The 24519-nt window shown below is 37.6% G+C and overlaps 1 protein-coding gene across 6 annotated transcripts in view; it reads left to right on the top strand.

Annotated features, from left to right (window-relative positions):
* Positions 1–24519, top strand: part of XIJ (P-loop containing nucleoside triphosphate hydrolases superfamily protein) — an 82632-nt gene extending 58113 nt beyond the window's left edge. For 2 of the 6 annotated variants that reach the window (XM_022300894.2, XM_022300895.2), the window contains 4 exons: positions 14109–14321; positions 15125–15264; positions 22776–23026; positions 23708–24519. In XM_022300894.2, coding sequence (XP_022156586.1) covers positions 14109–14321; positions 15125–15264; positions 22776–23026; positions 23708–23745 — 642 coding nt within the window. In that variant the 3' untranslated portion in view covers positions 23746–24519. Of the gene's footprint in view, positions 1–14108; positions 14322–15124; positions 15265–20234; positions 20354–22765; positions 23027–23643 lie in introns of those variants that run through there. The other 4 variants (XM_088117304.1, XM_088117305.1, XM_022300896.2 and 1 more) reach the window with 4 other exon arrangements.

Raw genomic sequence — 24519 nt, 5'->3', positions numbered from 1 at the left:
AATTATTTAGAATGGGCTGAATCCGTCAAGTTGGCCATCTATGGTAGAGGTAAGCTCGGTTTTTTGATAGGGGAATCACGAGCACCGAAGACAAATAATAACTCCTACAAAGCGTGGTGATGCGAGTATTCCTTGTTACAGCCTAGCTTCTCAACTCTATAGACCCCTCAATAGCCAAACCCCATATATTTCTGAAAACAGCAAAAGAGGTGTGGGACATCGTTATGAAACCTATTCTTTGCGAATACATCTCAAGTTTTTGAATTGAAAACAAATTTATGGCAATCCAACCAAGGGCAATGTGATGTAACAACCTACTACGACGAGATGGTAGCATTGTGGTAGAACCTAGATCAGTGCAACAAAGACGCCTGGAAAAGCTCAAATGACTTCGCTTGTCACCAGAAAAGGGAAGAAAACGACTGTGTCTTCATGTTTCTTGATGAAGCCTTGATGAAGTGAAAGGTTGAATCCGTGATGAATCTCTGTATTCCAATGTGCTAAGAATAAGAAAATACATAGATGAAAAATGGAAACAATAATAAAATAACTTGTTGGATTTATCAATATTTGTGTAAATATTAGGTGTCAATATTAGTTGTTAATATTTAGTCTTTATTGTTGATATTCAGTCTTTATGGTATTTATTACTTTCCTTGTTTGTAGTAGGTCATTCTCCTATATAAGAAGACCTAAGTTACATGTTTGAATATAGTAGTATATTTTTTACTCTCTCAAATTAACATGGTATCAGAGCTTAGGAAGTAAACCCTAACTCTCAAAACCCTAGCCATCATCAAAAATACCAAACCCTAATTTTAAAACCCTAGCTGTCAATCAAAACCCTAGCTGTCAATCAAAACCCTAGCCGTCATCCATTACTCCTTCCGGTAAGTCTACCTCCGGCGAACTCTCCACGGCAACGCAGCTGTTGCACTTGCCGTCGATCCATCGTCCTCACCGTTGATCTGCACCGGTGTCATCCGCACAGATCCGCTGCTACTCCCATCCGCGACGCAACCTATCGTCCGCCGGTCTCCGTCATCCACACAGGTCCACTGCGACGTGACCCCTCATATGTCGACCTCCGCGTCTCTTCGTCTGGTATTCGCGATCGCCCATCTCCGCCTGGCGCACATCCTCGCCGTCTTCGATCCACCAGCACTCTTGTCGGTCTCCATCTTCTGCTCACAGTCGACCTCTTCTGCTCGCAGATCTGTTTGCAGCCGACCTCACAACCGCCATCACCAACGCCGTGTCTGACCTACGTTCACAGATCTGTGCCGCCACACCGTCGTTCCTTCGCAGATCTGTTAGTCTGGCAACATCCTTCGCATATCTGTCTGTCCAGCCGCCGCAGATCTCACTGCGGCCTCTGTAGTCACCGTCAATCCTGTCCGCCTGAGATTTTCTAAATATTGCATTGTTCAGTGCTTTGGTTCAAAACGGTTCGGGTTGGTTCATCTGCCATAACTTATTCTGACTTGGTTCGACTCCCCTGGTTATGGTTATCTCCTTTCTAATATTAATTTGTGGCCTGATTTGATTTGGTTAATTACTATCTGGTGGTGTGATTTTGTTGTCAGTTTTGTTCAGGACAAATTGTTTATTTAAAATGGTCCAAATCTCAACTGACAATGGTAGAGAAATGTTTGGTGATAGTCGTGGTGACTCAAGTACAGAGCAAATTCATCAAATCCTAAAATTGCTATCCTCTAATTTACCTTCTAATAACTCATGTGTATCCTTGACACAAACAGGTATTTATTCTAAGGCTTTCTCGTGTAGTAACTCATCTCCATGGATTATAGATTCTGGAGCTTCTGATCATATGACAAGTTCTTCTAATCTCTTTGAATCATACCTTCCTTCATATTCCAATGAAAAAGTTAGGATTGCAGATGGTAGTTTTTCTTCTGTTGCAGGAAAAGGAACCATTAAATTGACTGAGACCATTTCGTTACAGTCTGTCCTCCATGTTCCACAATTAGCATGTAATCTTTTATCTGTCAACCAACTTTCTATAGATTCTAACTGTCGTGTTACTTTCTTTAAATCCCATTGTATTTTTCAGAATCAGAAATCGGAGAGGATAATTGGCCACGGTAGGATGCTTGATGGTTTCTACTACTTTGATGAAGGTACCTTTAGTAATAAAATAACTCAGGCCCTTAGTAGTATTAGTTCTCTTTCTGTTAGGGAACAAATTGTGCTTTGGCATCGTAGACTAGGACATCCCAGTTTTTTCAATTTAAAATATCTATTTCCAAAGTTATTCAAGGGAATTGATTGTTCATCTTTTAATTGTGAAAGTTGTATTTTAGCAAAAAATCATCGCTCCACATATTTTCCAAAACCTTATAAAGCTTCCAAACCATTTTACTTAATTCACAGTGATGTTTGGTGTCCTTCTAAAATTAGTACTCATAGTGGAAGAAGATGGTTTATTACTTTCATTGACGATCATACTCGCCTGTCTTGGGTTTATTTAATGTCAAAAAAATCTGAGGTGAAAGACATTTTCAAAAACTTTTTATGAGATGATTGAAACTCAATTTCAATCAAAAATTTGTATTTTACATTCTGATAATGGAACTGAGTATTTTAACGAGTTTTTGGGAAATTTTTTGAAAGAAAAAGGTATGGTTCATAGTCTACTTGTCGGGATACTCTTCAACAAAATGGGATTGCTGAAAGAAAAAATAGGCATTTATTTGAAGTAGCACGTGCTATAATGTTTTCTATGCATGTTCCAAAATATTTATGGGGGGAAGCGGTTCTCACAGCGACCTACCTAATAAATAGGATGCCTACTAAAGTTTTAAATTTCAAAACTCCCATTGAGTCATTTAAAAATATTTTTCCAACATCCCGTATATATTCTGATCTACCTCTCAAAGTTTTTGGGTATACTACTTACGTTCACACACCTAGTCATATCAGGTCGAAACTTGACCCTTGTGCTATTAAATGTGTTTTCTTAGGCTATACTTCAGGTTAAAAAGGTTACAAATGTTTTGATCCTCAGACAAAAAAAATTTTTGTGAGTATGGATGTGTCTTTCTTAGAAAATCAACCATATTTTACCCAAAATTCTCTTCGGGGGAGAAAATGAATTTGGAAGACAATTTTTGGGATATTTCTGTTCCTCTTCCTAGTCCTATCTGTTTGGATTTTATTGGTCCCTGTTTGGATTTCACTAGTCCTTCGATGCCAAGTATAGAAACTGTCCAATCAGAGGGAGAAATACTACAAAACGATTGTGTGAATCCTAGTTCTGAGTTAAAGTTTTATACTAGAAGGAAATTCAATCAGAGGAACCAAAATCAAATAGTTACTCATTCACAAAGCTAATTTGAGACTCCGAGAAATGAAACGGAACTGTTTGATAATCCTCCCTCTTCAACATTGTCTGGTAATCCCTCTTCTTCAAATTTTCAAAATAATTCACTTGTTGTCTCTAACCTTGATGTTCCGATAGCCATTAGAAAAGGCGTTCGAAGTTGTACCAAATATCCTATTTCGAACTACATTTCATATGAAAAACTATCAAATAGTCATAAGGCCTTCACATCTAGGATAACTAATTTATTTGTTCCAAGGAATATACATGAAGCTTTAGAAGATCCAAATTGGAAACTAGCTGTCATGGAGGAGATGAATGCTCTAAAGCAAAACAGTACTTGGGAGATAGTAGAATTGCTAAAGGATAAGAAACCAGTGGGATGTAAATGGGTGTTTATCGTAAAATGTAATGCAGATGGTAGCATTGAGAGATACAAGACTAGATTGGTAGCTAAAGGCTTCACACAAACCTACGGGATAGATTATCAGGAAACGTTTGCTCCTGTTGCAAAAATTAACTCTATTAGAGTTCTTTTGTCTCTTGCAATTAACTCAAATTGGCCTCTCCACCAGCTTGATGTGAAAAATGTTTTTCTCAATGCCAACCTTGGGAAGAAGTTTTTATGGATTTGCCACCAGGTTTTGAAAAAGAACTTGGATGGAATAAAATCTGCAGATTAAAGAAATCTCTCTATGGCCTCAAATAGTCTCCTAAGAGCTTGGAGCCGGTCCGTGTGGTAGAGGACGAACAAAGGATAGCGTGCTTGTGTTGGAAGCGAGCAAGCGGGTGAACGAATCACCAACCAAACGGGACACTTGGTAACTAAGAGTGTCTCTTCATCTTCATAGCTGGCATGCTTCGAGATTCTGGGCCTCGGAAACCGCAATGGAATCTCGTGACCCGAGTGTAGGGTGAATCCGCTACCACGTCCCAACAATATCTTACCCGATTCTTGCCACTCTCGCACAAACCTTAGTTTGTTTCTTACCTATAACCGGTGGCGTACAAGAGGGGGGAGCCTAAATACCGTGCGCCCATACTGGTGCGTACCGTTCTTGCCTTTGGTAATATCTGGTTGCCGGTCTGCTTCACATGGGTCCCCCTTTTTTGTTCATACTTCTGTTATTCGACTTTTGCCGAAGAAAGATATTATGACCAACGTGATGCTTGCGGTGAGAATAATAGGTTCGAACAATTCAGAAAAGTCATATCGAGTTATGGATTTCTCTAGAGTCAAGCTTACCATACTATATTTTATAAACACTCTGATAATAATAAAATCTCAATTCTGATTGTCTATGTAGATGATATTATTCTCACTGGTGATGATGAAGCAGGACTAGCTGGTCTTAAGAAAAATCTGGCAAGTGAGTTTCAAATCAAGGACTTGGGAATATTAAAATATTTTCTAGGAATGGAATTCGCAAGATCGAAGAAAGATATATTCGTTAATCAAAGAAAATATGTTCTTGACTTACTTGGAGAAACAGGATTGCTTGGTTGCAGGATCGCAGAAACTCCTATTGAATCTAACTTGAAATTACATGCAGCAAACGCAGAAGAAATAAAGGATAGGGAGCAATACCGGAGACTCGTGGGAAGATTAATTTATCTGTCACATACGCGACCAGATATTGCATTTTCTGTAAGTATGGTAAGTCAATTCATGCATGCACCTGGACCAACTCATTTTGAAGCGGTCTACAGAATCTTGAGATATTTGACTGGAACTCCTGGAAAAGGTATTTTATTCGAAAATAATAACCACTTCCAAGTAGAAGTTTATACTGATGCAGATTGGGCTGGAAGTACTACCGACAAAAGGTCTACTTACCAGATCCTTTGTTGGAGTAAACCTAGTTACACGGAGGAGCAAAAAACAAAATGTAGTGGCCAGGAGTACTGCTGAAGCAGAGTTTAGAGCATTGACTCATGGAATTTGTGAAGGTATATGGATCAAAAGGATACTTGAAGAATTGAAGATTCCTCAGTCGACACCTATATGGATTTATTGTGACAATAAGTCTGCCATATCTATAGCTCATAACCCTGTGCTATATGACCGAACCAAACATATCGAGGTTGACAAATATTTTATTAAAGAGAAGATTGATGCAAGTACAATATGTATCCCTTATCTTCCGACAACAGAGCAAATTGCCGATATTTTAACTAAGGGACTTCCAAAGAAACAATTGGACAATTTAATCAGCAAGCTGGTTATGGACGACATCTTCAAACTAGCTTGAGGGGGAGTGTTGGATTTATCAATATTTGTGTAAATATTAGGTGTCAATATTAGTTGTTAATATTTAGTCTTTATTGTTGATATTCAGTCTTTATGGTATTTATACTTTCCTTGTTTGTAGTAGGTCATTCTCCTATATAAGAAGACCTGAGTTACATGTTTGAATATAGTAGTATATTTTTTACTCTCTTAAATTAACATAACTATTAATATTTACAGCTAATATTCACAAATAATAAACCAACAATATCCATTAGTAAACTTCAAGAACCAGTTCGGGGAAGATGATTAGTAGTGCTAGAGAAACTAATGGTCTCTATTTTCTAGATGAAGGATCAATTTTGTTTTTCTGAACAAGATACAAACTTCTCATTGAAATAATGAAAAGTAACAGAACTGTTCAAAGATACAAACTTTCGAAAAGAGTGAAGATATAGCTGAAACAGAAAATTAAAATTCTAAAAAGATGGCACAAAAACTCCCCAATTAGAATAAAATTTAAAAAGACGGGATAAGGAGCTCCATTGAGAGGCTTTGAATCTAGCAAAGTTGAATCAAGCCGAAGGAGACTGCCTCTCCTCTTCAAAGATTCTAAGATTTCTTTCATGTCACACCTCATACACCACTGCCTTTACTGCATTAAGCCATAAAAGAGAAGCTTTAGGATTCAAAACAAGCCTCGAGAGGAGTTGGATCAAGTTATCTTGGTGTAACTCGAAAGGGAGAATTTTATTAAGAATGATAAGATGATCTTCTACAAAGAAAAGGCTTGCTATTTTTAAGCAAGGAGGCTAGGAATGCTTTGACTAACCAACCCAACTAAACAACAAATAACTAACCAACCCAACTAATCATCAACTAAACTAAAATAACTAAAACAGAACTGCCAACTACATCAGATTTTCCTCCCCTTGAAAAACAAACTCGTCCTCGAGTTCTTAGGAAGCTAGATTGAAGGAATCAGGCGTTTGATATGGGAATATATCTGCTACATTAAAGATTGGGTTGATATTGTACTCGGCAGCTGAATCTCGTAGGCGTTGTCACCGCACTTTTCTTGGATTGGAAAGGGACCAATCTTCTTTTTGTTAAGCTTACTATACTTGCCCATATGTAGTCTTCCTTTCCTTAAATAAATCATGACCAGATCTCCAATTTGGAAGTGTACTGGTCTTCTTTTACTATCTGCAGCTTCTTTATATTTGGAGTTGGTTGCCTCAATATGATCACGGACTTCCTGATGCAATTTTGCTATCCTTTCTGCCATTTGCTCCGCCTCCAAACTAACATCAATAGAAGATGGTAAATTAGTAATGTCTATGGTTAAGCGAGGGAGTTTAGTATAAACTACTTCAAATGGGGGCTTCCCCGTAGATTTGTTCTGCATGTCAAGAGTGCAGTTTGTAACTTCTTTTTGTTCGTCCGTTTGTGGGTGGCTAGTGGTGCTATATTTAAGAGAAGTGTCGAATTTGCGCCACAAAGTTCACCAGAAATGACTAAGGAACTTGACATCACGATCCGAAACAATAGTCTTTGGAATACCGTAAAGGCGAACAACTTCCCTGAAAAAAAGATTAGCCACAAAAACAGCATCTGAAGTTTTCTTACAAGCTAAAAAGTGTGTCATCTTACTGAAGCGATCTACAACAACTAGGACTGAATCGAATCCACGTTGGGTTTTGGGTAGTCCTAAAATAAAATCCATAGATAGGTCTTCCCAAATTGATTGAGGTATGGGTAATGGAGTGTAGAGTCTAGTGTTTTGAGTTGTTCCTTTATTTATTTGACATGTAAAACATTTAGAAACGTAGTTAAACACATTCTTTCTTATCTGCTACCAAGGTGAAAGTTTTATCACGCCCAAAATGGCCTGCTAACCCACCCGAATGAAGTTCTTGAATAAAGGCTGTTCATAGGTGTTAGAGTATATATTAGTATATTCTATATTCTTGTATTAATATTAATTTGTCATTTACCTTCTCCTTATAAGATTAGGTCAACCTTGTATATTTTTCTATATATATAGACTTTAATAATGAGAATATATGAAATTGGATTCTCTCCAATCTTAGTCTCTACATGGTATCAGAGATCTAGGTTTTGTGCCCACTAGGGTTTTGATGCCCATTGGGGTTTTGTGCCCATTAGGGTTTTGTGCCCATTAGGGTTTTGCGCCCATTAGGGTTTTGCGCCCATTAGGGTTTTTGTTCATTGCTATCCAACACCACCACCGCTGCCGCCGCCGCCGCCGACCACCACTGCCACCGCCGCCGCCGCTTGCTGATTTGCCAGTTGTTTTTCCAATTGCTATTCGTGGGTTTCGTCTCGCCGTCCTTCGCACCTTCGTCACGGTGCGCTTCCGTGACCGCCAATCGCCTTTACCCCTCTGGTTGTCGTGGGGGAGCACTTGGGGTTTCTGGTTTCAGAAAACACCTAATCCGGTTTGGTTCCAACCGTTTGATTCATCTGTTTTGTTTGGTTCGGGTGGTTTGGTCTGGTTCTGTCGTTTTGTTCAAATAAGTTCGCTTGTTTGTTATGGCTGACAAGAAATCAATCGTAACTTATGAGGTGATCCCAATGATATCAAAAATCACAGAACAAAAGTTGAATGAAGCACGAATAGATTATTTGTCTAACAAGTTGGGCATGGTTACATATATGCACCAACTTGAGGGGGAGTGTTAGAGTATATATTAGTATATTCTATATTCTTGTATTAATATTAATTTGTCATTTACCTTCTCCTTATAGGATTAGGTCAACCTTGTATATTTGTCTATATATATAGACTTTAATAATGAGAATATATGAAATTGGATTCTCTCCAATCTTAGTCTCTACAGTAGGGATGTATGAGGGATACATAATTGATTACCTTTGAATAAGTACCCTCCTAAAAGATGAAAATCGTCAGAGTTATTGTTTATAGAGCATTTGTGCCAACTGTCTTAGGTAAAGTATTGAAAGCTATGATTTCCCCTTGTAGGATTGCTAGTAAACTTCCCTTTAAACTTAGGGCGTCGGCTACCTTATTGGTAATCTCGGTTTTATGTTTGATAACAAAGTCAAAGCGTCGAAAGCCAACCACCTTGCATGCATTCGGCTCACGGTTTTTTGAGTACGAAGGAACTTAAGGGAAAAGTGATCAGTAAAGAGTATGAATTCTTTCTTAATAGATAGTGCTCCCATTGCTTAAGAGCACGGACTAACGCGTAGAGTTCTTGTTCGTAGGTGCTCCAATTTTGGCGTGCAAGGCTTAATTTTTCACTAAAGTATTCGATGGGATGATTGTTCTGGGATAAAACAGCTCCTATGCCTACTCCGAAAGCATCTACTGAAACTTCAAATGGTTGAATGAAGTCGGGTAAACTAAGAACAGGACTTTCACTAAGTTTTTGTTGGATAGTTTCAAAACTGCCGGTTTGGTCAGTACCCTCGGAAAATTTTCCTTGTTTGAGATAGTCTGTTAATGGGGCCACTAGGTAGCTAAAATTTCGTATGAATTTCCTATAGAAGGATGCAAGGCCTAGAAAGGATTGAATATCCCTTACTGTTTTAGGTTGAGGCCAGTCCATTATTGCTTTTATTTGCTTAGGGTCCATTTGAATGTCTTTCCCATTAATAATGAATCCTAGTAATGATATCTCATAAACAAAAAACATGCACTTTTTCAAATTTATCACTAAGTTATTATCACTAAGTGTAGTAAACACATGTTGAAGGTGATGTAAATGGTCTTCCCTAGAGGTACTGTAGATCACAATATCATCAAAATAAACCACGACAAATTTATTAAGAAAAGGAAGAAGAACCTCATGCATTAACCTCATGAAGGTGTTAGGGGCGTTAGATAATCCAAAAGGCATGACAAGCCACTCGAACAGTCCTTAGTTGGTTTTGAAAACGGTTTTCCATTCGTCCCCCAGTCGGATACGTGTTTGATGATATCCACTGTGCAAATCTATCTTGGAGAAGATCAATGCTCCCCCTAACTGGTCAAATAAGTCATTAATACGAGGGATAGGAAAACGATATTTAACGATTATTTTATTGATAGCTCAACTATCCACACACATTCGCCGCGACCCATCCTTTTTTTAGTGAGGAAGGCGGGCACCGTACACGGGCTCAAGCTAGGTTGAATATAGCCTTTGTCTAACAATTCGACTAGTTGCTCATGTAGGATTTTATATTCACCGGGGCTCATGCGATAATGAGGCAAGTTAGGTAATGTGGAACCTGGTATAAGGTCAATATGGTGTTGAATATTTCGGAGGGGTGGTAATGTGTTTGGTAGTGTGGTGATAGTTGGAAATTTTTCCAGTAGAGTTGTAATTTCAAGAGGAATTTCGGCCAGTTGGTTACTACCGGTAGGAGTAAAGTCCTTGATGACTAAGCCAAGAATCAGCTCATTTTTTTGGAAAGAGAAGTGTTTCCCTTTAGCTAGGTGAAACAACTGTTCTTTTTCCTTAGGATTTGAAGTGTTTGCCCCTGTCAAAGGTAGCAAAACCACTGTTCTACCCATCCACAGAAATTCGTAGGTATTCTCACGGCCTTTATGTATGGCTTGGGTGTCATACTGCCAAGGTCTTCCCAATAGTATGTGACATACGTCCATGTCTAGAACATCACAAATTATTTGATCTTTGTAGTTGTTCCCAATGGATAAGGGAATTGTTGAAATAGAAGTAACTTGGGCTTCTCCTCCTTTTTTAATCCAACTAATTTTGTATGGGGTTGGATGAAGAGAAACCTTCAAGTTTAAGGCATTTACTAATTTAGTAGAGACAATTTTTTCGGTACTACCACTATCTATGATAACATTGCACACTTTCCCGTCGATAGTGCAACGAGCTCTAAACAAGGAGTGTTGTTGAGGAAATGAAGCCACTTTAGGTGTGAGTAGGATGCATTCTAAAACACATGAAACGGGATCACCCTCATCGGGTTCAAGAACTAAGCGATCCTCCTCGTCATTGATATCAACATCGTGATCAAGATTGTCACCATCTTCCACGAAGTTGATTGTCTTTCTTTGGGGACATTCATTTGATAAATGACCAACTTGGCCACACCGAAAACATTTTCCCAACATGGGACGGCCATAAGTATTGTTAAGTTTCTTGGTTTGGTCCCCCACTTTAATGTCATCACACCCCTTCGTTTTAGAGCTAGAAGCCACACCTTGGTTTACGGTTTTATCCACGGTTGACGTGCCTTTCTTGAATCCAGCAACATCTGCATCAGCGGAACGGCATTGATATTGGTATTTAAATCGGTTGCCAATTTGTTCTTCGATTGTTAAGGCTGTGGCAATTGGCTTCATCTAAGAATCCAATGGGTTGAATTTGTAGCCGTTCCTTGATGTCAGTCTGTAGGCCTCCCACGAACTGCGCTACTTGATATTGGTCAGTTTCCCCCAAGTTAGTCCTAGCACCTAAGCGGTGGAATTCCTCATTGTAGTCGGCAATGGATCGGCTCCCCTGTCTACAATTGTGGTATTGGTTGCAAAGGACATGTTCATAGTTAATGGGAAGAAATCTTGCTCGCATTAATTTTCTCATTTTTTCCCATGTTTTTATGGGTTGTTTTCCAAACCGTTGCCGGTTTGTCTGCAATTGTTGAATTAGTTAGAAGTTAAGATCATGTGGACTTAGTTAGAAGTTGTTTTAAAGTTGTTTAGATTTTGTGTTTAAATTTAGCAAATAAATCTCCTTTTTTTGTTAGGGAAGTTAGGAGGTTATTCCTAGATTTTGTTTCCTCTTGTAACCTATAAATAGTGCCTCTATTCCTCATCTTTGATCAATCAATTTGAGAATTTATTTCTTCTCTCTTTTCTCGTGTATGTCTCTTTGGTGTCTCTATCCTTAGTTTTTATGGTATCAGAGCCAGGAGTTCCTATGTTCGAACCCCTGCATTGTCGTTTCTTAAGAGCAATTGCTCCCACCAAGCGGAAGTTCCACCTTTGAGTTTTAAGGCAACAAGGTCGACTTTTTTATGATCCGGGGTGTTCATATATCCAAAGAAACTTTCAACATTCTTGATCCACTCAAGAAAACCTTCAATGTCAAGTTTACCATAAAAAACAGGGAGGTCAACTTTCATTTTATACTCGTTAGGTTCACGATACCTTGGGTTATGTCGTTGGTTGCCCCTGCGATTCATTTCCCATTCCGGATACTCATCATCTTCACTCAAGGAATCAAGTGGAGTACCCCTTCGTCAGTTAACCATACAATTCCGGCGTGGATTGTTGTACAACCGACGAGGTTCTGGATACCGAAATGGGGCGGGAAAAGGATCTTGGAACATACCTGGGTTATCTTGTGCTAATTCAAGTGTAGGATCATGTTAGAGTTGGGTACGCCGAGGGACGGGGAGAACCTTGAAAAGGGAGGGGTTCTTGATACATTCTTGGGACTGCTTGCTGTTCCCCTCTCCCAGTAACAATCCCTTGCCCATGAATGTCCTTACCGTTCCTCTTTCTTGGCTGATCTTGATGTTCTTGCAAGTTGTCAATCTTGTCCACCAAAACGCTCAAGATTTGCTTAATCTCTACCACATTCCGCTGCAAATTCTCTACAGCACCTTCAACTATTGGTCGATGATCGTGGAGAGAGGACGGCTGCATTTTCCACCACGATTGTCGTCGAGAGAAGAATCCCCTCCAGCTGGAATAACTTTCTTGCCGGCCATATCCAAAAGGAGCCCAAGATTCTTGATGCTCTGATACCAATTTGGTGTAACTCCAAAGGGAGAATTTTATTAAGAATGATAAGATGATCTTCTACAAAGAAAAGACTTGTTATTTAAGCAAGGAGGCTAGGAAGGCTTTGACTAACCAACCCAACTAAACAACAAACAACTAACCAACCCAACTAATCATCAACTAAACTAAAAGTAACTAAAACAGAACTGCCAACTACATCATATCTGCCATCTCATTTCCAAAAACCCAAGCCAAATTAAATTCCTCAAACAAAGAATTCCAACACTGCCTGGCAAAGGAACAGAAGAAAAAAATGTGCATCATACTCTCTTCATTGGATTGGTAGAGGGCACAAACCGAGGGCATCAAACTGAAGCTAGGAAGCTTCTTCTGTAGAACGTCATTCGTGTTTACTTTCCCATAGATGAGAATCCAAGTAAAGAGGCTGACCTTCTTTCGACATTTAGTTTTCCAAATAGCTTTAAATAAGGTGTTTGGCAGTGGAGCACCGTTGGTCATCTTGCAAATTGATGCCATTGTAAAAGAACCGGAGATATCCAACAACCAACACCTACTATCCGACTCGCTGGTAGGGGAATGAAAATGCAGTATAGATAACAATGCGCTAAACTCTCCATGGGTGATGAAAGATAACAGTACTAATTGTCTATGTAGACGACATACTCATCACGGGTGATGATCAAGAAGAAACAAACAAATTGAAGAACAAACTCTCCCAAGAATTCGAGATTAAAGACTTGGTAGATGAAATATTTTCCAGTCATGGAAGTAGTCGAAACAAGGAGTTTCGGTATGTTAACAAAAATATGTCCAAGACCTCCTCAAGGATGCAGACATGAGTAGTTGTCAACCAGCAGAAACTCCGATTGACGCTACAAATAAATTAGGAGACGTGTTTCAAGGTACCTGAGTGGGTGTTTAAAGGTATCAAAGGTTAGGTGGCCAGCTAATCTACCTATCTCAGACTCGTCGGGACATAGCTTGTGCAGTGAGTATGGTGAGCTAATTTTGCATAGACCCTTTGAGGAACACCTTGAGGCAGCATATGAGATACCAAGATACTTGAAGGGCTGTCCCGATAGAGGACTCCTCTTTAGAAAGGGAGAAAACAAGACCGTAAAAGCCTACACGGACGCTAATTGTGCAGAGCTGTAACAGATAGAAAATCTATATTGGGATATTGTACGTATGTGTAGAGAAATTTAGTAATATGGCGCAGCAAGAAGCAAAATGTAGTGGCACGATGTAGTGTAGAAGCACAGTATTGGGCAATGGCTAATGGTGTTGCGAAATGTTATGGATTTGCTGCATAATCAGAGAATTGAAACTTGAAGTCATTTCACCTATGAAACTATTTTGTGATAGCAAAGTAGCAATAAGCATTGCTCAACATCTAGTACAATGTCATCACACAAAGCACATAGAAGTTGATCGATACTTTATCAAGAAAAATTCAGAGACTGGAGACCAAACTACAAATATTATAACTAAAGGATTGTTCAAACCAACCTTCGATGAACTTATAAGCAAGTTGGGAATGCATGATATCTTTGCACCAACTTGAGTGGAGTATAGAAATATGTATGTAATCTGTTAGGTTGATGTATATAGGAGTTGTTAGGTTGTTTTAAATTTGTTTTATTATTCCTTAATTGTAGCTACCATAACGTAGTTTGTAACCTATAAATAAGCCATTTTGGCTCATCAATGAGAATTCTATCGAATTGTTATTATTTTGAAACATTACTTTCTTCTTATACGATAATTCAAAATGTTGATTACAGACCAACTCAGAAGAAACCGAGGAGGATTTGCCTTGTTCGTTCCTTAATAGTAGCTCAGACATGATTGATGAAACAATTGAAATGATTGCCAAGGAAAGCCATGTTTCTCCAAAAGTAATAGAAGAAGCATATTTTATTGTTAAAGAACCATCTAGTCCGGTTAAAGATGCTGAAAAGGTAGAGACTCTCCGAGCAGAAGTGGCTAATCTAAAGGTAACTCTGATTCAATCAACATTGACTAATATTGTATTTCTTTCTTTCTTCTTGTCTGTGTTTCTAAAGGCTACTTTTCGTTCTTCATATTTCTAAACTTTATATCTTGGGGAAGTATATATGCAAGAGAAGAAAAACAAGGGTTAAATATTGTGTTATGTTAGACATATACATTAGCTAGATAGGTTGGTTTCTTAGACACCAACTTCAGAAAATTAGTTTTGTCAGCTAGAGGGAGACCAACAGTTGTAAATAAAGGAAGAATAACAAACTATTTTAATGGGCTTGATTCATGTTTCAATAGCATGGTGCAGTCAACATCTTGCATTGTTTAAGCAATATAGGCGGAGCAATTGGTGACTGCTGAGATTGAAGAGAATGAAATGGTAGTAGGTGCTGGATTAAAAAGTGCTGTCATGGAAATTTATATATGTGAGATAAGCCCGTAATGTCATATAGGTTCTGGAATATCACCGATGCCATATTAGATATTACGTTAACTTTTATTAGATAATTGCAATAGAAATGTCTAATAGGATTGCGTCTAGATAAACAATGGAAGAATAATTTATTTTTGAAGCTGAAAGGTTAAAATTTCAAGCCTCCTTCATACTATATTGTATTTAACATGAAATAAAAAAAATGAATCGGAGTTTCTTGTTCCCTTTACAAAGGTATCAAAGGTATCAAAGAATGAAAATTGTTTACAGTCAGTTTTTTTTAAGAATATCTTCTGTTTTTATCATAAGTCTTAGTTTTGTTGTTCTTGACTAAAAGTTGGCAGAACACATTCACGTGAACAGGCCCTGTTGCAAGCTGAAAGGCAAAGAGCTAATGAGTGTGAAACGAAGTATGTTGTAGTACAAAAAGCAAGTGAGGAAGGACGTAAAAAACTCAAAGAAACCAAAAGGAAGGTGCATCAACTTCAAGACTGCATAAACAGGTAATACTGGCATTGTGCCTCTTAAAAGCATACAACATTTTCACCTCTTGATATTTGAATCAAGTGTGGAAAATAGTGGTTACAGCATATCTCTTTTCGTTATCAAAGCATATATGGAAAGTTTTGTCTAAAAATTGAAAGGCATAATTGTTTCTCACTTGTCCATCCTTTAATTCCTTTATTTTGTCGTGGTGGGGCTCTATTGTCTTTGTGGTGTAAACCAATTGAAGAAAATCTTTACTGAATTAATTCATGCCCTTAAAACAGGGGAGGTTGGCTTTTATAGGGAGCCAACTGAAAGTAACAGAGCTAGCTAACTAAAATAAGAATGTTACAAACTTAACTAACAGATACCGAAAGAAATAGAGGCTAGCTAACTACATCAAATTCCCTCCTGCCAAAAAAGAAAAAATAAAAAGTCCTCGAGTTTAAGTAGCTAATTCAAATGCATCCTCAGCTTGATATTCATATATATCTGCTATGTTGAATGTGGGCGGACTGGGGGACACGAAATTCAGAGGAACTCACCGAAGCCAATAGACCTGAAGATACTTTTTTTTCCTATGACATATGATAACACCTATTCTAAAAAATCATATGAGGTCATAGATTACAGTTATAGGATTCTAAGAGAAAACATCTCAACCAAGGTAAGTATGTTCCTCTCTCTCTTCTCTCTCCTCTCTCTCCCCCTCTTCTAAGGTCGCTGAAGCAAGATTGTTCGGAGGCTTCATCTTAGGTGTTCTGTATCCATCGATTGGATTGTTTGGAAGGCGAACTTTTTGATACTAGTTTCTGCATAATGGAGGTTAGTAGTTGTCGAATTGATGTTAAGTTTTTTTGCATTTGGGCTGAAAAGGACCGTTTTATGCTTGAAGACGTGAACAGAAAAGAGATGCTCTCTCTTCATCCAGCCCAATTTCTTTGGTTTGAGAATCACATGGCAAGTTTAGTTCACAAACCGCTTCATTCCTCCTCCTTTCATCATGAGCGAAATGAATATGGTACTTGTAGTATTCGTAAGTTGAAGATTAGGCATTCTTGGTTTGTTTCTATGAATTTGAGAGAATAAAAATATTCTGCTATATTCAAACATGTAACTTAGATCTTTTTATATAGGAGAATGACCTACTACAAACAAGGAAAGCAATAAATACCATAAAGGCTAAATATTAACAACTAATATTGACAACTAATATTGACAACTAATATTTACACAAATACTGATAAATCCAACACTCCCCCTCAAGCTGGTTTGAAGATGTCGTCCATAGCCAGCTTGCTGATTAAACTATCGAATTGTTTCTTTGGATGTCCCTTAGTTAAAACATCGGCAATTTGCTCTGCTGTTGAAAGATAAGGGATACATATTGCACCTGCATCAATCTTCTCTGTAATAAAATGTTTGTCAACCTTGGTATGTTTGGTTCGGTCATGTAGCACAGGGTTATGAGCTATAGATATGGCAGACGTATTGTCACAATAAATCCGTATAGGTGTCGACTGAGGAATCTTCAATTCTTCGAGCATCCTTCTGATCCATATACCTTCACAACTTCCATGAGCCAATGCTCTAAAGTCTGCTTCAGCACTACTCCTGGCCACTACATTTTGTTTTTTGCTCTTCCATATAACTAGATTTCCTCCAACAAAGAAACAGTAACCAGAAGTAGATCTTCTATCGGTAGTACTTCCAGCCCAATCTGCATCAGTATAAACTTCTACTTGGAAATGGTTATTCTTTTCGAATAAAATACCTTTTCCAAGAGTTCCCTTCAAATATCTCAAGATTCTGTAGACAGCTTCAAAATGAGTTGGTCCAAGTGCATGCATGAATTGACTTACCATACTTACAGCAAATGCAATATCTGGTCGCGTATGTGACAGATAAATTAATCTTCCCACAAGTCTCTAGTATTGTTCCCTATCCTTTATTTCTTCTGCATTTGCTGCTTGTAATTTCAAGTTAGGTTCAATAGGAGTTTCTGCGATCCTGCAACCAAGCAATCTTGTTTCTCCAAGTAAGTCAAGAACATATTTTCTTTGATTAACGAATATACCTTTCTTCGATCTTGCAAATTCCATCCCTAGAAAATATTTTAATGTTCCCAAGTCCTTGATTTGAAACTCACTTGCCAGATTTTTCTTAAGATCGGTTAGTCCTGTTTCATCATCACCAGTGAGAATAATATCATCTACATAAACAATCAGAATTGATATTTTATTATTCTGAGAGTGTTTATAAAATATAGTATGGTCAGCTTGACTTTGAAGAAATCCATAACTCGATATGACTTTTCCAAATCGTTCGAACCAAGCTCTAGGAGACTGTTTGAGGCCATAGAGAGATTTCCTTAATCTGCAGATTTTATTCCATCCGAGTTCCTTTCCAAAACCTGGAGGCAAATTCATAAAAACTTCTTCCTCAAGGTTACCATTAAGAAAAACATTTTTCACATCAAGCTGGTGGAGAGGCCAATCTAAATAAACTGCAAGAGACAAAAAGAACTCTAATAGAGTTAATTTTTGCAACAGGAGCAAACGTTTCCTGATAATCTATCCCGTAGGTTTGAGTGAAACTTTTAGCTACCAATCTAGCCTTGTATCTTTCGATGCTACCATCTGCATTACACTTTACGGTAAACACCCATTTACATCCTACTGGTTTCTTATCTTTTGGCAACTCTACTATCTCCCGAGTACTGTTTTGCTTTAGAGCATTCATCTCCTCCATAACAGCTAGTTTCCAATTTGGATCTTCTAAAGCTTCATGTATATTCCTTGGAACAAACAAATTAGCTATCCTAGATGTGAAGGCCTTATGACTATTTGATAGTTTTTCATATGAAATGTAGTTCAAAATAGGATATTTGGTACAATTTGGAACGCCTTTTCTAATGGCTATGGGAACATCAAGGTTAGAGACAACAAGTGAATTATTTTTAAAATTTGAAGAGGAGGGATTACCGGGATTACCAGACAAAGTTGAAGAGGGAGGATTATCAGATAGTTCAGTTTCATTTCTCGAAGTCTCATATTGATTTTGTGAAGGAGTAACTATTTGATCTTGGTTCCTCTGATTGAATTTCCTTCTAGTATAAAACTCTAACTCATAACTAGGATTCGTAGAATCGTTTTGTAGTATTTCTCCCCCTGATTGGACAGTTTCTATACTTGGCATCGAATGACTAGTAGAATCTGAACAGATGGGACTAGGAAGAGAAATATCCCAAAAATTATCTTCCAAATTCATTTTCTCCCCCTGAAGAGAATTTTGGATAAAATATGGTTGCTTTTCTAAAAAGGACACATTCATACTCACAAAAAGTTTAACCTTTTTGACCTGAAGCATGGCCTAAGAAAATACATTTAATAGCGCAAGGGTCAAGTTTCGACCTTAAATGACTAGGTGTGTGAACGTAAGTTGTACACCCAAAAACCTTAAAAGGTAGATCAGAATATATGCGGGATGTTGGAAAAACATTTTTAAAGGACTCAATGGGAGTTTTGAAATTTAAAACTTTAGTAGGCATTCTATTTATTAGGTAGGTCGCTGTGAGAACCGCTTCCCCCCATAAATATTTTGGAACATGCATGGAAAACATTGTAGCACGTGCCACTTCAAGTAAATGCCTATTTTTTCTTTCAACAATCCCATTTTGTTGAGGAGTATCCCGACAAGTAGACTGATGAACCATACCTTTTTCTTTCAAAAAATTTCCCAAAAACTCATTAAAATACTCAGTTCCATTATCAGAATGTAAAATACAAATTTTTGATTGAAATTGAGTTTCAATCATCTCATAAGAGTTTTTGAAAATGTCTTTCACCTCAGATTTTTTTGACATTAAATAAACCCAAGACAGGCGAGTATGATCGTCAATGAAAGTAATAAACCATCTTCTTCCACTATGAGTACTAATTTTAGAAGGACACCAAACATCACTGTGAATTAAGTAAAATGGTTTGGAAGCTTTATAAGGTTTTGGAAAATATGTGGAGCGATGATTTTTTGCTAAAATACAACTTTCACAATTAAAAGATGAACAATCAATTCCCTTGAATAACTTTGCAAACAGATATTTTAAATAGAAAAAACTGGGATGTCCTAGTCTACGATGCCAAAGCATAATTTGTTCCCTAACAGAAAGAGAACTAATACTACTAAGACCCTGAGTTATTTTATTACTAAAAGTACCTTCATCAAAGTAGTAGAGACCATCAATCATCCTACCGCGGCCAATTATCCTCTCCGAGTTCTGATTCTGAAAAATACAATGGGATTCAAAGAAAGTAACACTACAGTTAGAATCTTTAGAAAGTTGGTTGACAGATAAAAGATTACAAGCTAATTGTGGAACATGGAGGACAGACTTTAATGAAAGGGTCTCAGTCAATTTAATGGTTCCTTTTTCTGCAACAGAAGAAAAACTACCATCTGCAATTCTAACTTTTTCATTGGAATATGAAGGAATGTATGATTCAAAGAGATTAGAATAACTTGTCATATGATCAGAAGCTCTAGAATCTATAATCCATGGAGATGAGTTACTACATGAGAAAGCATTAGAATAAATACCTGTTTGTGTCAGAGATACACATGAGTTATTAGAAGGTAAATTGGAGGATAGCAATTTTAGGATTTGTTGAATTTTCTTTATACTTGAGTCACCATGACTGTCACCAAACATTTCTCTACCATTGTCCATTGAGATTTGGACCATTTTAAATAAACAACTTGTCCTGAACAAAAGCCGAAATATTAACAATAAATACCATAAAGGCTAAATATTAACAATAAAGACTAAATATTAACAACTAATATTTACACAAATACTGATAAATCCAACACTTTCATGGATTATTTGGCCATTTATTGGAGGAAGAAGAGTCATATTAGTTCCGGCGGCTTGCTCTAATATGTCAGGATGGAATGACTTTTGGTCTATGCTAAAAAAATTTTCTGCTAGGAATGCTGAACGGCAGATGAGAGAAATCTCAAGATATAAACAAGCTATGATGGGGAAAGACTCTGACATTCATATTCAAAGGTAGAAACAGGGCACAACCTACGCTGAAGTAGTGAAAGGTATTGGTTCTAAATTTTCTTTTGTTCTTGGTTGCCCCTCACCTTCCCTTATGTGTCCGTGATTCTTCAAGTTCGTGTTGTGTTGTGTCGTTGCAATTCTGCCTTCCTCACTTTGCCGCTGGCGCCCGGCTCCCTCGCCTCTCTTCCTCCGCCTCTTCTCTTATCTTCCTTTCTTTTTTTCTTCTCTCGTTTTCTTCTCCTCCCACTTCTTCATCTTTAAACCGACCAAAACCGACTGACCGCCCGTGTAACTGGTCGGTTGGAATTGTATAATGTTCAAAACCCGACGAGCTCCGACTGACACATATTGACTTGTCAGTTATCGGTGGCAGTTTGAGTCTAAAATTGGCTTCGACCGATCGATGATCACCCCTACTTATTTTGATGAGCAAAAGGCTTGAGAAATTCATGAGACTTCTCATGGGAATGAGTTAATGAAGGGGATGGTTTCCATTTGATTAGGTAGGAGATCGTTCCGCGTCCTCTCGATCCAGGGGTTTGGGCATTGGTAATCTAATGCTGCGTAATGAGGTCTTGTTGGCCAAATGACTATGACGTTTCTTTAGGGAACCAGATCCTTTATGACATAGGATCATAGTGAGTAAATACGGTCTGTCCTTGGAATGCTATTTACTTAGGTTTCCCCTTGCCCTCTCAATTTTGTAAATTGCTATCTCGGGGAAGGTACATATATTTATTTTTGGGAGGATTGTTGGATGGGAGATAAGCCTTTTTATGCTTTGTTCCCTCTTTTATATCATCTTTTTGATAAGTGGTTGCATTTTAACTCTTCTTTATCATTAGATTTCTGTCGTCCTTTATTGGACAAGAGACGGTGAAAGTGTCGGCCCTTCTTTCTCGTTTGGGTAATGTTCAATTGGGTCTAGGGAGGAGAGATGTTCATTTCTAGGACCCCAATCCCTTTCGAGGCTTTCTTGTAGCTCTTTGTTCCAGACTTTGTGTCCCTTCCCTTCTAGATCCCTTTCTTTATCCTCTTTGGAAGGTTAAGATCTCTAAGAAAGTCAAATTCTTTGTCGACAAGTTTTGCATGGGAGAGTTAACCCCTTAGATCGTATTCATACGCATTTTCCTTTGTGTTGGGCCCTCAATGGTGCAGTTTGTGCAAGTCTACAACGGAGGATCTCGATCATATCCTTTAGGAGTGCTCGTTTTCACAGGCTCAATGTTTGTTAGTTTAGACTCCTTTTGAGGGGCTGATTTTTTGTATACCCTTGTATTTTGTTTCATTTTTCTCAATGAGAGCTTGGTTTCTAGTAAAAAAACATAATTGTTTCTTTTCATATTTCTATAAATAGTTATTTTATTATTTGTTTTTCCTACCCGTTTATAATTTAGGGCTATGTTATCAGTTTCAATTTGATGGAATTGAGAAGGTGCTCGAATTCAAAAGATTGACCATCATGTCCTCGACTTCCAGTAGCTAGAATCAGCTTGCATATCCCAAAATTTTTTATGGCCTCGTGTTAAATAAAACGGATTTGTCACACATAGCTATGAACTTCAGGCTTTTGTTTAACCAGTTTATTTAGGAAGTGGTATTGGAAGTGCATTGCAGTGCGTCAGCTTTAGCAATAATAAAGTGTCTTCCTCTGCAAGTAACTAATAACCCATTGGATAATTTCCGTTTCTTCCTACATAAATTATACACTCCTATTGCCTATTTGAGAGTAAGCTGACAGATGGAATCATGGATAATGATTTGTGTAAGATTCTGTGTGAAGTGTTACAAATGTATTTCATGTGTACAACAAGCTATCACATAGCACATGGAAGGAGATGATGCACAAAATATACTGGAATCAAGAGAACATGAAAAGCAGTGGAGGAGATAAATGCAATTCTATCAGCATGGTTTAACACAATTTCAAGCACACTCCTTGAAATCTAAAACTTATGTTTCAAACTCGTACGTTGAGAATTGTAAATGTGCACCCCTGCACTCGTTTTCTCAAGTCTTATCTCGTAGCTCCATATGACCTTATAGTAGATGCTACATCATTTTCTCTGGCCCCATAACGAATTTATATGCCCTGGGCCCACAACAATTACAAATCTATTACACGCAGGCCCCTCATTCTTCCCTTGCTTGGGGCTATATATCCTTGTGCCTATTAGATAAAATGAGAATTTTTTCGTAAGGCATAAATTTCAAATCCTCCAACTTATCCCCCTAGGTCCCCATGATGTAGGGACATATAAATCATCCATTCAATAATATAAATAAGCAAATTATGCTATCAGGTAGAGGAATTTGGGGGATTAAAAATCGCGGGGAGGACGATGGCAGATCTTGGAAAAGTTAAAAGAGTTGCTGATTTAACTGAAAGTATCAAAGATGATAATATCTATTATCTACTAACATGTTATTTTGATAATACCAATCTGATCTAGTGTGTAACAGGATGATACGTTGCATGTCAAACCAAATTGTGGAGATGAAAACGCTCGTGAATACTTCAAACTCAGATGCATCTAGTTCTATTCCATACGAGGTTTCGACGGATGCCACATCTAGTTGCTCCGATTCATCATCGACTGAGTTTGATTTCACCTTTCCAGTTCCAAGTCCGCCTCCACCAACTTTCTCTTCATTTGGTCCCACCAACTCTTTTCAGCTGCTAGTGCAGGATATTTCAGCTGCCGAAATTCCAGGTATTTCCGTTTTACAATGATCCAGTGTATTTCAGCACCAATGAATCCATTGTAAGACATGTAAATTTTGTAGCCTGTTGCAATAGTTTATCTTCTAAATGCTTATATTCGAAAGGAACAGTTCTTGTCTCTTAAAATGTAGACGTTTTTCATTTCTTCTCTTCAAGATGCTATTGTATATATAGCCGTACTCGTCATATAGATCTGTTAAATAGTCCAACCATGATTGGTATATATGTACGTATATAGATCTCTCCCTTGAATTTTAGTTATATTTTGGTGTAACGGTGTTGATGGCAGTTGTTTTTTGTGATTGATCAAAATGTTAGCAAAGTATTCCCTTTTCAAATATGAGCTTCGGAACGGTGAAAACTGTTTTTAATAGATCAAAACACTTCTCAAGATCTGTTTGGTGTTTGGTTTCCTAGATAAAAGTAATTTTAAGAAATTTTTAAGTAGTCGACTAGTGATTTTATCAAAGCACTTAATTTATTGTTAAACATCCAAAACTCACTCTTACTCTATTCGTAGCTCTCGCAAAAGTTCCTCCTTGTGAGATCAAAGCTCTTGTTGCTGCTAATGCATTTAGTTAACAGTGTTCCATTTACTTTATGCAGGATCTGACAGGGAGGGGGGATTCTCTATTTAGTTTAATAACAATGTTCCATTTACTTTGTGCAGGATCTGACAGGGAGGGGGGATTCTCTGACTACTTCTGACGCAGCTTCCTGTACATTTCTTCTTCCTTCCAAATATAATTAGGAAAAGTTGTCATAGAATCCCTCAGTTTTCAAAGGAATTTTAGCATAGCATCTAGATTATTTTTTTGCTTCTTTTTCTTCGATAAGAAACAATTCACTTTTCATTAAGAGAATTGAAAAGCACTAGGAAGATCACGGAGTTACATGAAGGTTCTCCAATTGGTCAACATAGCAACTAGATTCAAATGAACTAAGAATAGTAGAGAACTGCACAGAGATTCAACTACCACCATCCCTTTGGCCTTTTTTTAGCTCCCTTTTTTTCTCTATCTTATGTATAGAAATGTAAATCCTCACTTGAATTCTTAGATCATGTTTTCGAGGATAGATCATGTTTTTAGTCCTCGAAGAATCACTAATATTGTATTTATCATCATTTCACTAACTTCATTCTTCATGATACTATCATCAATTAAACATATCTTAAAATGGCTTGATTGAATCGGCCACAAGATCGACTTTTTGAAGATCGGTGAGATGAAATTGGACAAATAAGAGTGCTCCACCGTAGACTTGTAGCAACATCAGAGTCAGTTTCTATATTTTGTAGGTTTTATTGCATACACCTTGAATTTTGTTGTACGACTAAAATTGTTAATAGTTGTGAATAAATTTTTGTAAGATCATACTTTTGTTGTACATCGCGTTTAAGGTCTTGTAATGGAGTGAATTAGTAGCTCATTGTAATGTGTTCAATTTTAGTGATAGTTTTGCACTTTTTTTTTCTTTGAA

This window comes from Momordica charantia (assembly GCF_013281855.1).
Source record: "Momordica charantia cultivar OHB3-1 chromosome 9 unlocalized genomic scaffold, Mcharantia_2.0 BLBB01000009.1, whole genome shotgun sequence".
Lineage (NCBI taxonomy): Eukaryota > Viridiplantae > Streptophyta > Magnoliopsida > Cucurbitales > Cucurbitaceae > Momordica > Momordica charantia.
Note: the sequence above shows the minus strand (reverse complement) of the source record. Positions and strands in the feature narration are given on the sequence as shown.